Source organism: Platalea leucorodia (assembly GCF_965183815.1).
Source record: "Platalea leucorodia genome assembly, chromosome: 6".
NCBI classification, from domain to species: domain Eukaryota; kingdom Metazoa; phylum Chordata; class Aves; order Pelecaniformes; family Threskiornithidae; genus Platalea; species Platalea leucorodia.
The window spans coordinates 84,393,270-84,410,682 of NC_138828.1; the positions used below are offsets into that span (position 1 = coordinate 84,393,270).

At 41.9% G+C, this 17,413-nt stretch overlaps 1 protein-coding gene across 2 annotated transcripts in view; it reads left to right on the forward strand.

The window, feature by feature from the left end:
• Positions 1 to 17,413, forward strand: part of ATRN (attractin) — a 157,274-nt gene that overhangs the window by 127,605 nt on the left and 12,256 nt on the right. For both annotated transcript variants that reach the window (XR_014228556.1, XM_082315660.1), the window contains exon 27: positions 10,131 to 10,238. Coding sequence is in view for 1 of the 2 variants with exons in the window: in XM_082315660.1 (XP_082171786.1) it covers positions 10,131 to 10,238 (108 nt within the window). In the remaining variant the exon portion in view is untranslated. The remainder of the gene's footprint in view (positions 1 to 10,130; positions 10,239 to 17,413) is intronic.

A 17,413-nucleotide genomic window follows, 5' to 3' on the forward strand; every position in this document is an offset into this window, starting at 1 on the left:
TTTAAATCGTTGCCGGGCCGTTATTAGACATATTAATGAAGACTGTCTCCAGAAACAAAAGTCTGCCCAAAAATTCTTTGACTTTTTGATATTATCTAAGATGATTTCATAGTTTGCACGCTCTTTTTTATACGGACTCTCAATAAATCCTAGCAAGGCTCTCTTTAAACATGAGCAGTTAAAATAACGCTCAACAGCCATTTGCTACACTGCAAGTTTTAAGTGTACACAAGTTTACCGCTCCGTTCTGAGGATGTTTCTGAAGCGTGTGATTTTTAGATTTGCCATTCTTCTTTCCTTTGGAGGTGGCTGCTCTCTTTAGTTTTCTCCATTACCCTTACAGGAGTCTTGGGTTACAGGGTTTGCAGGCTGGACTGGGAAAAACAGATTTTGTTTTATCACTTATTTTTTCCTCTATAAACTGCTGACACAGTTGATGGAGACCACCTCCTCCACCTCCTCCCACCATGTTACAATTTGGAGGCAGGGTGAAGGGAAAGGTGATTAAGCAGCAGTGGCAGGACACCCGATTCAGACAGCATATTGTAAACTTTAAGTTAATATATGCTGCAGCCCTGGAGGAAGATATTTCTCTGGTTTGAGCTATATTTTTAGAAGCAAGTCAAGTTACAGTCGCCTGTCTCCCATGGGTTGTGCCGTAGTAATTCTGCACGTGTTCTCTAATCTTAACCCAAAAGTAAGAAAGATATAATGCGATCTGCAGGTAATTCCCAGCTATCAATCACTTCTGCTTCCAGTATAAGCATTGCAAGTGCCTAACTTCTTATCGCAGCGCAGAATGAAAAGTAGATAGCTGAAGCTTCATCTGAGATATGTATAGGACAGAAAAGGGAGTGTGTTGAAAGGTCTAGTAGTCAAAATTATTCAGACAGTACTGCTTGGAAAATGTGCTGGGAGAATTTGTACAGCTGTGCTTGGCGTATGAGGTTAATGGAACAGAGCATCATCATTTGGTTGAAACTAAATTTGCATTACTCCTTCTTGAGACAGCAGTGTACTACAAATCGAGAATCTACACCCGGATCTTGTAAAATATATAAGATTGCCCTGACTTTTTTCTTTTTCCTTTCTGCAGCTAATCCTCTTTGACCAGCTGCTTGCACGTGTCGGTGCTGATGTTCGTCAGCCTTAAGGCTAAAGGGTCTTTTGGGTGTGCAAACACGACGTACCCAATGTATAGTTGTAGGAAAATGAGTTTGGAGCACTGAGCAAAAGTTCAGGCCTTGCAGAGTATAAAACTTGACCTGAAGTGAAAATGGGAACAATTTGTGTCATATCAGGCATGGAGGAGATGGGATTGTAAATTGTGTGTTTATTCCCTCTCCAGTGAGCACCAAGTTTAAGTATCTTCAGACATCTTAAAGAGGGAAAATGGAAATAAAAAGGCAGCTTTTATAGGAGGCTGAGGATGAGGTGAATGACATTAGGAAATAGGGATAGGAAACCTTTCTATCTTGTCTCTAGAAAATGACCCGTTAAATGTAGCAAGGTGGTAATAGAGAATAATGCACAAAATACGAGAGCAGCATTAGAAATTTAATATGCCCATCTGCTGTCGTGAATTTTCTGTCCTATTGTTTTATTTTAGCATCCAAATCCAATTCTCTTCACCCTCAGTCTGCTGCTTCTCCTCCACTTTGAGCAAAAAATAGCTCCTCTTAACATTTCCAGCAAATGGAGCGTGGATAGTGATCTGGCCGACCCAGCGTACCTGTCTGCGTGCAGGTCAGCTGGATCGCTCTCCGTGCCCTACTGGGATGTGCTGGGAGCATCAGCATCAAACATGTATGGAGGTAACTAAATTTGGGTGTCTAGAGCTCAGTTGCACCCTTAACATACGTAAAATTGTCTACGTTTCACCTCCTTTCTTGCCAAGGCTATCCAGGACTGAACGCTTTTACTCTGTACACTGCCCCGCTTACTCAGGATGGGTTTTGTGTTACTGATTTACTGCAGGGATTATCCTTCTTCTTCCTGACCTCATTGCTGAAACCTTCTTCCCTCCCAGGTGTATTCAAAATGTAGCAGCACTTCTTTTTTCACTGGCATCCTCCGCTGTAACATCTGTGAACACCGAATACCATTTAGGCAGGCAGTTTTCTGTATTCGTTTTTACAGCAATGACTTTCCAAGGGGTGTGTGCTGTGTATTATTTATTGCCCTGCCTTCCTTTTCTTCCCCTTCCTGCTCTCACCTGTTAGTATTTCGTTCATCTCTTCTATCTTCCCTCTTAGGCTGTAATTTAGGGTATCCTTTGCCAAAGAAAAGGATTCAGGATTGGAATATTTTCAAACTGTAACTGTAAATCAGGATCTTCATCGCTGCCTAGAGTCTCCAGCGGTGTCTTGGAAGGACCTGGTATTGGCCTTATGCAAGAACATTAAAAGGTCAGCCCACAAGTGTCCCTAAATTTTGGCAGTCACAGGTGCTTTGGAGGGCTCCTAAGAAACAAGATGTGCTGCTGCCAAACTTTGCTGCTGCATTCTTCAAGCTCCCAGCAGTCATTTGGCACGTGGACCTTCTTGTTCGATAAGCACCGACAGTGCTCTTCGGCGTCTGTCAGCTGAGAAGAAAATACTAACTTGTTGGTGGTGTAGTTTGTAGAGGAGGTACGAATTGGAGGAGTGAGAAATCACGGCAAGCAGGTAACTTCTACGGAGGCCTAGATTATGCGGTCAGCACACTTGTCTCATCAGGGTGAAACGTAAGCCTGTGTATGTATTTTTATAAACAGTTAGGCTGGGTTTTTCTTCCCGGAATACTTGTTCCCTGGAAAATAGACTGAAATGATGGTGGCCGTGGTGAATTAATAACTGTATGTAAATTCCCAGTTCCTGCATTTGTAAGTCGAGTAATAAGCACAGAGCATAGTGTTAGTATTGTGTGTAACCGGTTATTGGAGCACTGTGTCCACTCTGGTCTCAGCAGTGTCTTGGGTGTAAGATGGTACAGAACAACACTGCAAGAGTAATCTGTTATCTGGAAGATAAGCGAGAGACTAAAGCATCGCAAATTACTCATTTTATCCAAGGAAGAACATATTGAGATTTGATGGTGTGAGTCGGTCTCTGTGAAAAGGAATTATAGAAGATTCATGATGGGTGAGGGTCTTCTAAAGGATCAGCCAAAGGCGTAACACCCAGTGTCTGCAACTGGGGGTAAAAAAGACAAAAGCTGTTGTGTTTTTCTTCTCTTTTTAATGGCAAGAGTAGCAATGCCAACAATTTTTTTATTTTTTTTATTATTTTTTTTTAGAAACATGGCTCTCGGATCAGAATTTGAGTGCTTTTGGAAGGATCTTTTCTAGGTCAATCCAAGTCACATGCTTGTGGAAATCCCATGGTGCACTTAGGTGGTTTGTACTATGCAGGAGGTCAGATCAAATAATCGTAACTTTTTCCGCTACCCCTAAATTTAAAAATCTGTGAATGGGAACCAACTCATAGCGCCTGTAGGCTTTTTCCAAAATACAAATGCCGCGTGCTCTCTGCAGTGATCTATGTGGCTTTGGTCACCAACTGAAGGAAATTATAGCAGAAATAAGAGATGCCCTGAAGAGGAAAAACATCCCAAAATATTAATGTTGACAAGAGATTCCAGCTCACAGGGAAATTGGTGGTCCGTTTTTGTTTGAACATGCTGCTGTCACTTCTGTGCCTAATTGAGCTCATCTCTGGTTGAACTTGCAGATGGCCAGTTACAGCTGACCGTTTGTAGCTTTAATATGTCCACGCAGGACACCATGATATCAGGTTGGCAATCACATACGCAGCGTTGGCATCCAACCGAGCTCTTCTCACGTAGTCTTTAGTGGTGTTGCCGCTAGAGAATTAAGTTGGGTTTAGTACATCCCAAAAAAGAACCGTTGGCAGTATTTGCGATGATGGAGCTAGGCTATCAAGCCTAGCTCTAGGAGGGTTCAGCCTCGTTTATAAAAACCCACAACTGTATGTATATTGAAGCTGTTGTCATTTCAGACTCCTAGGTCTGTCTCTGATGATAGGTATCAGTGGTACAGGTATCTAATTTAGCTGTTTGGAAAAATCAGGGAGAGAAGCAGTGTTGTGTAATTATGCTAGAAGAGCTCTAGTCAATCAAAGGTGCGCTCTGCTATTGTGTAATTATCTGGTATTGGTATATATTTTATTCTGCCTGGACTACATATTTCTGGTCTTTTAAAAAGAAATGATATCTTATTCTTCTTATTAAAGGTCAGGTTTTCTGTGCCCTCCTACTGGGCATGATTATGATGAATAACTTATCTTAATCAGCCCTGAATTAAATATCTTCTGTCAATTCAGCATGAGGCAACTTCCCAGCAGCTTTGCTTTCTGGTTTGTTATAGTTTTGAAGTGTGGAAATGCCTGTTGAGAAGCATTTGAACATTAATTCTCTCCTCCTCTCTCTTTCAACATAGCCTGCAAAGTCAGTTACAAAACTAATTAGCTAACATCAATATGTGCACTGCTCTAGGGGCTTAAAAACTTAATTTTCAGTGATGATGGAAGTGTCAGAGAAAATTGTTTGTTTGTTGACTTACATGGTAGTTAATGTAATTGTAGCTAAATGCTTTAAATCACTTATTTCTGAGACAATGTGGCTCATCTTCGTGGAATATTTATATCTTATGTGTTTGTTTCTTTCCTGATGCCCCTTTTTATTTTGGAGTAGGTGATTCCATTGACTTCTCCCCTTTCCCCCAAGGTCGCCAAGTAACTACAGCGTAAAGCAAAGGTTCCCACCCCAGGATGTATGTGTTACCTCAAAGTAATGCGCAGTGATGCCTGAGCACCCGTCACTGCTGGCCACGTAGAGGTGCAGCTCCATCTAGCTGCTGTGGCCACCGCCACCGGGAAGGACACCTTCTCCAACGACCCCAGGAGGGTGATATCCCCTTCCCACGTTGGCTGTCAGGAGCCTGCGAGCTGCAGTTTTGGCAGATGTCATTACAGGAGAGCTCTGGGACAAGTTCTCTCGACAAGGTTTTCGAAGTTAGTCGTGCCTGGAAATAGGTAGTCGATATTTTATGTGCATATGAAAATATGTATTTGGGCGCAAATGGGACAAGCCACCTTCTGAATTCAAATGAAGCTCTTACAGCAATTCAAGACGTGCAGGAATAAGCTCTAACTGCCTGTCTACCAGCGCAACCGCTCTACCCAGTACATTTTGGAAGGACAGGAGTGCTCTCTGACCTCAGCAAAATCGCTGTGACTTCAGTTAGCAAGTGGCCAAGTCAGAGCTAATAGGCCTTGCTGGAAGAATTTTGTTAGCCTTCGCTCAGTGTATGCAGCGAGACCTTCAGCTATTTGGATTGTGTGTTCTATACGTCGTGCAGAGCCTTGGAGGGAACACGTAGGAGGACCGACACACTTTGAATAACTTTGCAGAATTGATGCTGTTTCAAAGACTGGTCAGGAAGAAGGAGACAACTCTGTTCTCTTTCCTTATCTCCCTCTGTTTAGCTTTGGCTGGGGGGGATGAGCAGCAACTGGAGTTGCTGAATCCATGTTGGAGAATAACGTCTTTACGCTCTGCGTGGTAGAGCTCCACGCTTCAGCTTCATACAGGAAAATCCCAAATATTCTGTTCTGCCCCCAAAATTTTTTTTTTTCCTAAACGTCTTAAGCAACAGGAATATAAATGAGTTTGTTTCCTTATCTTCTTTATCTTTCTTCTTTTACCATGGCACTGGAGCTGTTACTTTCTTTAGACTCGCTGTTGTTCGTGAGGTCTCTGAGTTTTGGCCCATTGGACCAGGTTATCTTTGCAACACAGACAGGGCAGTGGTTCAAAACACAGCTGATTTCAGAGTATCCTGGTTTTTCAAGTTGGCTGTGGACAGCGTGGAGAACACAGCTGGTGATTTTGCTTGTTTGTAAAAGAGCGGAGCTTGATTTTTCCGTGGTGGTACAGAAATATGGCAGTAGAGACCCCGTTCAGCGGGAGGCTGATCATAGCCTTAGCTTTGCAGCACCAGCCCAAATTCTTTGCAACCTCGAAGGCTGTAATACTGAATCTGTAAGGCTGTAAGGCTGAATCCTCAAAGGATGGCCTTTAATTGCACTTGTCTCCTCAAAGTAAAGGAACACGTAGCTTACTCTGTTGAAATACCTTCAGCAAAAGTTCCTCTAAAAGCAAAAAGTTATCTCCTGAGGATGCCCCGAGTAGCTATACTGCTAAAAACAACAAGCTGTGAGTCCAGAAAGATCTGAATTTCAGAAATACCGTGAAGGATTAGATCTACAAATTTCCTGGAAAAAATAAAACCTGTTGAGAAGACTATTGCACTTTTCTGGCTCCTCTTTTTAAAGTTCACCTCCTTCGACCGCAGACTGGTGTAATGGTAGCAGACATTCCTGCTGATACCCTGCTTGAATACCTCCTCTCTGCTGGAAATAACTTTGCTCCCTTTCCTCTGGGGCCCTGCTTGCTTCTCTTTTCCTCTGCCTTAAAATGAAAGCTCATCCGTGCCCGTTGTTCGCTTAGCACACCCATGGTTTTTTCCTCCTTGAGTTTCTACTTTTTTTCTGTCTCATTTCTGTTGAAAATTGAGATGAAATACTCATGTAAAATCTTGAGTTCATTACAAGTTCTAGGTAGCTGTTTTCCTTAGCTTTTTTTTTTTTAAAGCCATTCTTGATAAGGAGCAAATAAAATGCAAAACGTGTGGCTTTCTTCTGGAAAAAACGGCATCTTTTCATGGCTGAAAATATCAGAGCCCGAGCCCGAAAGGTACCGTAGCCCTGTGCTCATAAAAGAGACTCTGCAGGGGGCAGTTGCTGAGACGGATGGTAGCGGGGTGCTTATACAGAGACTGGTGACTGCTTTATTATCGTGAATAAAATGTTCGGGCTGTTCTTGTCAGAAAACACAGCATAGGTTATATTAGTCAATTAACCCGGTAACCTGAAGAGCTGTTTTTCTTTTGCGTGAGAGCCTGTGCTACTGCATGAAAAGGTTTTCCTGAATTCCTCTGGCGGTTTTTTCCCCATCAGTAACACGCTATTCATTTTGGATTATCCATTACTCAACGTGTATGAATTTAAAGACTCACTGGTATGAAACCCTGCATTTCTGCACCGTTCGCTCCTGGATCCGTACCTCTCCTCTGGGTGCTCTGAGATGAGTAACCTTGGTGGTCTCCCATCCTCCCTCCTGTTTTTCTCTCCCACCATAGACCGTCTGTGGAGTATTCTCTATTGTCAGGTTCCGGTAGTCTCTGGTTGCACCAAAACCTTCAGGTGTTGTTTTGACGTTTCCCATTCTGCGATGGCTTTAACTTGTGATATTTTTTTTTGGAAGGAGTTTTTCTACCGATGGTGAAAAGAAAAAAGAAAATCAATGCAAATGAAAGTTGTGCAGGTTCTCACAGTTTGCGGTTACTTTAATATTAAAGGCCAGTGGTGTGTTCCAGTACACGCTTTTTGATGTGTTTTTATTGTAAGCCTGTCAAAACGTTTTGCCTTTAAGGTCCTCTTCAGACCTAAGTGATTTAAAATATTCCCAGGTTGTCCCATTAATTTTGTGATCTAGAAACCAAAGGTTTGCTTCAAAGAGTATTGAGGTTCATTATTTTAAATCTCAGAAAGCCAGTCATTAGGAGTGAGGGTGAGCCAGGTTCTGGGCTATCTTGATGTTAACTGCTGCTGATTTCTAATGACATGCTCAACGTCTTGGCTAGGGAAATGCCACAATTTCTCCCTTACAACATAATAAAATCTTTTAATTAAAATTTTGACACACCAAGCAAATACCGAAGGATATATACGTGCACAGGTTAAACATGCACAGTGCATGCCTTGGGGGTAAGAGTGACATTCTGGTTACAGAGCAATTATTTCTCAAATTTATTCTTAATTTTTGGGGGGAATTTTGTAACGTGACTTGTGCTACACCAGAAGCTGGTGTTAGGAAAAAGATGTTCTCCCTTAGGCATTTGCTGCTTTGGTTGCAGCTTGGACCTTCGGTTTTACCCGGTTTGGCTGCAGCTACGCTGAGAGTCGGCTGGCTTTGGGACAACCCCGACAGCGATGGCTTTCCTTGGCCGCTTCGGAAAACGAAGGCAGTAACGTTGCTGCCAGCATCGCTTTTCCCACTGCTCGTGTCGTAGCACATCTCTGCCTTCGCAGCGCTGCTCGGGGTTTTATTTCTTGAAGCTACTATTGACTTCAGTAGGAGTCATGTTGCCAAATTGCACATTTTCTGTAGTAAACTAAACTTCCCTCAAAGAGCTAATAGCTTTTAGTTCGTAAGTCTCTTGGACATCTTCATCAGGACAGCTTGTTCTTTGATTTTATAGCCATTAAACAAAGCGCTTTATGATAGCTGAAGGGGACAATTGCAGGAACAACAACCCAGCAATCTGTTTCACACTTGCTTTAGTCTGCAATCTGCTGGTGTGCTTTAAATATTCGAAAACTCCTCGCGTTCTTTTACCCAAGTGTGAGTTACACACAAGTTTGCTTGCAAATGCTTAGTACAGCTCCGCTCGTGTGAATTTGTTGGGTTTTTTTGCTTTGTGACAGTATCTACAATCTGCTCCGAAATTTTTTTCGTTTTTTTTTTTTCCCCCTCCGCTTCAGAAAGTAAGCAAAACCTTGCCACTTGCCTTTTACGACAGTGAAATTTTATATTTTTTTTATTAGACTGAGAACCATAGGGGCTTATATACCCCCCCAAGCTTAGTTGCATCGATCCCATCGTGCCTTCCTGCCACCGTGCCTGAACCCCAAGCTTACAGGGACAGTCTTCCAGTTTCCTACACAAACCCCAAAACTAAAAGATGGTTTGGCAAAGAAACGACCACAGAAGGTTTAGGAGTTCAAGCAAATGGGGATGGGATTAGTTTTGTCCAAACGAGTTGCATGCTGGATAGCAGCATCTTCCTTTCGCCTGCGTGCTGTGTCCTCTTCTGCTGTGCTGGAGGTGGGCAATATGTCTTCCCGGGTTATTTGGGGTACAGTGCAGTTTGTGGTGATTTCTTTAGCACTTTTTGAGCGCTGTAAATGATCCGTTAGGGTTTGGAGTGTCAAATTGCCCAGAATTAATGGGGAAATGTGGGTGGTGATGGTGGGAAGTATAGAGGGCATTTGGTAGTGCCTCGGTCTTGCTTAAAAACAGAGTATGACTAGTATTGCTGCCGCTAAGTGGTAATGCAAAATGTGTAAAGCTGCATACAACAGGTGGTTTAAGGGTCAGACTGCTAGTTTTTTACATGCTCTACAAAATATATGCCTCTTCCCTTATTAAATAGGGGCACCGAGTCATGTCAGACCCATTGCTTCTGGGAATTGGGGCTATGGCTTCTGCATCCACTTGGAGGTTGTGTGGCTTGCTGTTAGCGTTGGAGATTAGCCGCTGAAGCCAAGAAGAAGCGTGTCCACAGCTCAGCTAAAATTGAAATGCTGTTTCCAGCCCAGCCGTATAGGAAGCATCATTTTTTGTGTTAAAAGAGGGAGCTGCATCGTAATGCTTAAAAGTGCTTAAGAGTACAATAAAAAGATGTTTTGTGCCATGAAGGCTTGCAGAGATTTACCCAGGAAAAGGATTTCTATTTTAATAAAACATATTGCAACAAGGACATGCTTGCCATTTGATGCATGTGCTGCATTCAGAAAGGAAACAAACAATAAAAACAGTGATTATTCAATAAACGGCTGACAGCATTTTGCTAGTGCTGTTATAAAAAAATATCAAATTCTTTCTTACAGTAGTTACATACTGCTGCTAGTTTAATTTTTAAATGGTTCCCACAAATCCTATGGAGTCCTGTCATGCTCCAGACAGGTGATGACAAACAACTGGGGTATCACGGCTTAAAAAGTAAATAACTGCTTTATGGAGCTATAAGCAGATGCGTTTTCACTCACAAACGAGCCAGGCTAAGACCGTGGATGTAGCTTTACTTGCAATAACCTGTTAAGTTGTAGTAATGGGAATATTTACAATTCTCCGTCTGTACCCTTAAGCCCGTTAAAACACCAGGAGGTTATTTTTCCATATTCATTGAGATCCCTTCATATTGGGTAAAACCTCTCAGAAACATGTTTTTTTCATCTTTGTGTTGGAACAATATGATAATAATATTTTTCTGTTTATTAAATTAGCAACTACTCCGTGAGATGCAACAGATGGCAAGTCGCCCCTTCGCCTCCATCAACGTTGCCTTAGAAACAGATGAAGAGCCGCCAGATCTCATTGGGGGAAGCATAAAGGTGAGAGCTGGTGCTTTAGGATGGTCCTTACCACAGTTAATCATGGATGTTTGTTTTAAACTGTGCTTAACGCAATAATCCCCAATCCTCGATTTGTTCTATACCTGCAAGAAACCGTAAGTCGGGGAGGGCCAACAGGTATTGGTTTTATTTGCTTTTATCCCTTCAGGTATGCATTTCCAACTTTTGGGCTGGTTTAGAGAAAAGTTACGCTGTTTGTAGGGTATGAGATTTTGTGTTTGCCTTGTTAGTTTTTATGCCTTGAAACAGAGGAGAATGCAGCTTTACGCAGTAGAACATTTGGCTAGAAATAGCTATAGGTGCTCCAAATAGAAACCATTTTTCTGTGGTATCTCAAAGCAAACAGGAATATAATCGTGTGTATGTACTGTAACAGTGTTAACATATTTCTGATTATAAATATATGTTCAAATACATCCTGTGATGCGCAAATAGGGAGTGTGGAGAAATCACTGTCTTACACCGAGCTGGCATGTTCGTAGGCACAACACGTTGTATTTTTAGGAAAAGCATATTTAAAAGGAGACTAATGAATTAAAAGTTCTTTTTAATGTGATGCTTTGACTAACAGACTTGTATACAAAAAGAAAAAAATGAGAACCCGAGAATACTGATTATTTTTGTTTCCTAAGGTAGCTGTTTTGTTTTATTTAGACTTCAGTTTTTTGGAAGTCTTTCTCATCAGGTCCAGGCACAAAGTTTCTCACCTTGTATTACTGTGACAAGCGAGCAAGTTCTGCTTTTCTATAAAAAAACTGTGCGTATTTTAATTATTATAAAGCACATGAAAACGATCTGACCCAAGAACTTCTGCTTGGTGAGTAATAATATTTAAGTCTTGGCCTTAGTGTCAGGAGATGCCACAATTAAGGTTGCCTGTATAGCCTTAGCTATTCCTTATTTATCTGTGAATATAGGCTTTCATGGCAAGTTGTAACACTTTTTTCGTGTCCTGCAGCATCTTCTGGGTGAACACTGCATAGAAGCTTTTCAATATCTTGTCTCAGTTTCATTATTTGTTCTGGTTATTTAGTGTGTTCTAGCCAAACCTTTAGTCCCAAGCTTGAATGATTGCCCCACATTTGAGTGCTTCATGAATGAATTGTTACCTTTCTCTGAAGTCAGGGATTATTGTCCCTGTTTTGCAGAGATGAACCTTGGAGCGTAGTGAAAATAAAGTAAAATTTTCAAAGGTACTCAGTAATTTGGGGTAATTGAGTGCCAGGGCAGCTAAGCCGACCTGTCTCTGGGACCTCTCCTTGGAGGCTCTGAGTTGTTCTGCTCCCCGGTGACTTTCATTTGACTCCAGATCATTCAGGTTTTCTGAGTTTTTATAATTTCTCTACTTCTGTTACAAGAATGGTAGGCACTGGAAGTCATTAGCCGCTAATAGCTCACCAAGACTTTGAAATACATGCTCGTAAAATTGGATTGTCACTCAACAAGTTAGAATGAGCCTTTTTTTTTCATTGCTTCACTGAAGAAGCCGTGGGATGTGTATGGATGTTCCCATCGGGCTGGAGGTGGATTTGTGAGGCTGCAGCCTGACTGCTGATGTTTTTGGGTTGCAGTCTGTCTGTCTGGGGCAGTTCCCTTCCCCTCTTTCCATTTTCTGGAAATAAGCTAACTAAAAGCACCTCTCCTGTAGGATCAGGCTGGAACAAAGCTGTCCCAAAATTTTTAATCTCTCTGACAAGTTTGTCTACACTCATAAACTACAGAGAAGATAGTAAACTTTGGATCTCTTATGTTCTGATTAGTGTGTTATTTCTTCTCTTGTTCCGCTGGCAGTGCTTTTACCTTTTCATTTGGGCTTTGTTGTTCGCTTTCTCCTCCGCACCTCTCTGCTTTTTGTTTTCTTCTCGGTTTCTTCTTTGATTATAGGAATGTCGAGCTCTTCTCTTTTGAAGGGCTTCCATAGACAGCACCACAGACAGGATTTCGTCTTTCACTTGCAGCTAAGCCTCCTTGCCTTCCCATGTCAGCCGTCATTTTCCATATCTCACTTGTCTGACCTCCTTGGGTTGCTCGAGAATGGATGGAGAAGCCGGTTTTAAGCATAATAAGTAAGACTGTGGACAGATGTCCTTTTTCAGATGCAGAAAACTGCTAATTGCCCTCAGTGCCGATAACTCATACAAATGTTTCTTAATCCGCTTTGAGCATACATGAGACGGTCTGATTCAGGCAAATAGCACACACCTTGTACAGTAACCTGGAGCCAAGTAGGGAACGTGGGCATGGACGGGTGTGCCAGCAGGTAACTTCATCTGCTGGAAGATCTGGGTGCAGAACGAGGATGCTTTTCCATGACAAGGAGAGTCGCTAAATTTTGGGGGGGGGGGGTTTATGTAGGTTTTTATCATCTTGGAGAATTTGGATAGGGGATAAAAGTATGTATAACAGCCTGGAGTGTTTCAGCAAAGTTGAAATCACATGGAGAGGAGAGGAGGCTCAGGAAGCTTGTGGGCTGTGAGCAACTTGGGGAATGATGCCTCGGAGGTAGTCTGGCCTGTTGGATGCTGCATACAAATTAATTTAAATAGAAGTGAAAAAGCAGTCTTAGTATCTATGGGGTCAACTTCGGTTTTTCTCCTCATCCCTTTTGCACCTGCATGGGAAAAAAGCTCTTAGCAGGAGGGAGGTGCAGGAAGATGGGCTGGGACGATACAGAAATGTAGAATTGCGTTTTTCTTTGTGTTTTGTCTGTTGTTTAATTACTAGCCAGGAAAAGAGTGAAGCGAAATGTTGCTACGTGGTTGGACTGTAAGCCGTTCCCCAGTTACTCTGCCATTCACTGTGTCAAAATTTGTGAGTCTTCGTTTCAGTGCAAGAAATCCAGACTGGCATTATCATAACTGCATTGATGTTTTTCTTTCCCCATGTGAATCAAAGCCTTTGGTTAATAAGGAGTTTATTTGAGTGTTACAGAGGAGAAGTGGAAAATGGGACGTCTTGTCTGCAAGAGATTAATTTCCTTTTCCATTGTGCATAGCCAATTGGCAGCCAGTGTCAAGCCAGTTCCATCCTAAGCTAATGTTTTCCAGCTGGACAGTATTAGAACCATGTTTCCAATTAGTATTTTTCCTGGGGTACTTAGAAGTAATAGAAAGTGATTTACCTGCAGGGAAACTATTCATATTACAGTCTGCAGCTAGGCAACACGTAACTAGCTGCTTTGGTTTATTTCCCACTCAACAAATACTCAGTGGATCACAAATCTACCACTAAATTTGCTTAGTTATTACAAAATCCGTTGGCTTTTCTCTGCAGCTTTTTGTGCATTCTGAGGTGCTGCCTATTGCAATTTTTTTTTTTTCTTTTTCTAAGAGTATTTAATGTCCCTGGGTATCTGGGACTCATCCAAGTGTCTGAACTGGAATTACTGTAACTCAGGCTTTTTTAGGTCTTGTTATCTAATTAATCTAAGTTTTGTAGTTCTCTGCAGTGATTTTTAGAAGAAACTGTCCTGAAAGAATTCGGGAAGTTTATAATTTTGACATTGATTTCCAGGTATCTTGAAGCTGGTAAAGGCATGAAGTTAACACTTGTAGATTCTTGGGAAAAGCACATACACGGCATAGCAAGGAGGCGCTTAGCTTGAGCAAAACACCTACAGGATCAACAAGAAAATTGTTGCATTAGAAAAATGTATCCTGAAGTCAGAAAAAAATTGTCTTGGAAGCTTTTGGAGGCTTTGAAAAACACTCCTGTAAAACAGAGCGTTTGCCTAGTAGAGCTGGTCCGTAGAGCAGCCTTTGCTGGGCTGTGTTCGGGATCCAACGTGCAAAGCCCGTGCTGAGGCGATTATTTTTGCGGCCGTGATCGACGGGCTGTCCACATCTATAGTTGCCTAAATGGGGTGAGAGAAGTATTTGGTGAGCAAAAGCCTTGTCAGGTTCATTTAGCGTGTTCTGTACCTTCATGCCGTCGTGCATTTAATTCTGCTGTGTTAGGCTTCCGAGGGCAAAATAGCTTCACTGCAAATCCTTAATCAGACATCAGCTCACCAAGCTGGCCGAGTCCTTAAAAATAGCAGAAAAATTGATGGAAAATAGCATCTTACTCTAGTAATTAGTTTGCTTTGTTATGGAAGAAAGTGCTGTTGAGTGGTTTAAAGACTGCCAGAAGGTCCCATCTGTTCGAGACGTACAGAGATGAAGTGGTGGGCTGATATAGGAGTGGACAAGGGATACCACGGATTTATGTTTTCAGTCTACTTGTATTTCGCAATTCTTTTGCAAAATCTGTATTAAGACTTCATCTTAATTTTTACAGGTATTTCTGTGTTGGGCTGTTTCATGCAATGAGAGAAGTGAAGAACAACTAAGGGTCAAGGAACTGATGGCTTTTAGGGCTTTTATCCTGTTCTGGTTGTCACTCTCGGTGACTCATTTCCCCCTTAGTTCACATGTTATTGACCCATTATCAGTCCATCAGATTTGCTGCTGGAGCAGCTTCTGTGACCCCCTCCCATCCCGCTTCACTTAAAATGAGCCAGGTTAGCATAACCACGAAGTCTCCCGCTTCACCGTGCCACCGACCTCAGACCCCTGAGGGGGTCCTCATGCAAGCAGGCAGAGTTGGAAGGACGGTAGGCTTGAGCTGCGATACATAAAAGCAGTCTTAAGTAGAAATGCTACTATCAAGCTGCATTGGAGGGGGACAGAGCAGGTTAGGGTTTTTCAAGGGTGCTCTAAATAAGCTGAAAGAAGGGAGAATCATTCATTATCCTCAAAAGGATAATAGTTGGAAGAAGGGGATGAAATTGAGGGGGGGGAGACATAAACTGAATAATCTTAATCTGATGTGGCAGTTGCTGGAGATGGTTCACGCGCAGCCTTCGAGGCCAGAAAGGCTGGTTTTATTTCGCCTGACCTGTCTAAGGCAGGCTGCTCGGGCTTGTTAGCTTGCCTTTGAAATGCGATTTAATTTCTAATGTATTATTTCTGGGTTTTCTAGCATTTGCTGGTTCTAGGAGCTTTTCCCTGCATTAAAGCGAAGGCGTTCAAAGCGTGTCAGTGCGTAGCTGTCGTCTTGTCTTTGGCAAAAGCGCTTCCACTCATTAGACTCGGTCCGTGTGCGCGAGCGGATGGCAGGAGCCCGCCCATCGCATCGGGGTGACGAGGGACGTACAACAAGAAGCGACATCCCATCTTGTACTTTATATTGGGTGTTAATTCCGCTTATGCTGGCCCACTTTCTAATTCATGGAAAAGTGTATGATTGCCTTTGAAGGAGTGCCATGCTAGATGGAGTTGCCAGTGGTAAGAAAGGGAGCGTTATCTGGGCAGCCGAGGTGTGTAAAACGGATTAGCTGCGCTAGAATTGCATGTAGTCTGGCTGTGATCTGTACTGCGAAAGCAACAACAAAAACACCTGATAAAACTTTCACCTAATGAATTATTTCCAGTTAACTAGGGCCGGGTATCTTGTTTTGATTTCTGTTGCAAAACGAGGGACTGAGGGGGTTGGAACTTTTGCCACTTCTGTAATATAATATGGAATATAAATATTTGGAAGGGAGCTATCATGAGATCAACAGAGACATCTGCTAAGCCTGCCTTGTATTTAGGGAATATTTGGCTGATAATTAAGATTTAACTAGTTTTGGATTTAAAGACTGTAAATTTTTCAGCAGGATGGCCCCTGATTTTAGCTGATAAGGAGGAATTTGCTGGAGGGAGAGGAAGGAGCACGAAGCTTCCCACAGGAGAGGGTTCTTCTAAGCTCTTTTTTCCCTCTAGTGCAAACGAGTGTCTCTTCTGATTGAAGTACTAATAACACCAGCAGCTTCTCAAAAAACATTACTGGGGACCTGTTTGTATTCCTTTATGCCAAATAGTTGTTTTGTGTCTCTTGCGTTTGCAGTCTTCATCCAACTGTCCTATTTCGTTGGGTTTTTTACTTGCACTTTTTCATGTGCAAAAACCAGCCAGGTGGTCAAAAAGAACCAGAAAAATCGTGCCTCTTCACCCATATAAAATCAAAATAAATATCCACTGTTGGCCATATGTATTTTGCCCAGAATTGATACCCATGGCCTCGTCCATCCCATCCCCTCCTGGGGGCATCAGCAGGGAATTGAAAAAGAAGGGCGAGCGTTGGCTTACGTGAGTGGCGATGCTCCAAGCTGTGACATGAGATTGTGTCATTTCAGGGTGACTGCTTTTGAAATACAAACTTGCCTAGCGAAATCCTTCCCTTCACCGAGAGCTTGTGTCTGTGTTTTGCTGGATTGACAATGTGCACTTTAAAATAGAAAGCAGTTGTTAAATGCAGCGGGAGCGAACTCGGTGCCCCGTGAGGCTGGTTTGCCTATATGCTCCAGTTATTGGTAACTCGGGATGCTCGGATCTCTATTTTCAATTTCAGACTGTTAGCATTCATCTAAGGGTTTGAATATGATTTTTATTTCATTCCTGACATGCAGGAACCCAGTGTTGGGGACGAGTTGTGAGCAATTCGTTCCCCACCCCCTGTGTCACTTCCAAGGTAGATATCAGGGACAAGGTAAATGTAAATTTTTAATCTAGACTCATTTACTGCAAATTATTGCTGGAAGTTCATTCATCTCTATCTTGGAGGACATACATATTACCCTGAGAATATGATTTTTAAAACTTAATACTCTATTTTTTATAGAAAATTGCTTGTAACTTATTTTACAAATGTTCAGTCAGCTTTTAATGGCACAATTTAAAAACTTGCAAATGGAATTTGACCCTTTTTCTACAGAGTGAAATCATCTGAAGAAGTGGAATCAAATAATAAAGTTGAACTGTTTCAGTAATGTTCCTCTTCTCTTCCCCCACCATAAGATTTTTCCTTTATTTTAATTTCCTTACTGGAAATTGAAAACCATGTAAGAGTTATTTGATCAAACCACAGAAATATGTTTTCTTGTTAAGGAAAAAAAATTCTCTACGGTATTTTTTTATACATTTTGAAAAGCAATATGCTGGCAGTGTATTACGGAACCTAAATAAAATTGATGCTGTGTTTTTTAAATCACACAGAATATTTATTGTTCTAGCCATTAGTTTTATGTGACACATTATTAACCTTTCGAATTTGTCGAATATAAGCAGCGTAAATAGAAATAATGAGATGAAATAAAAAAGAAATGTTTAGGTTGAGCATCATGCAATTCA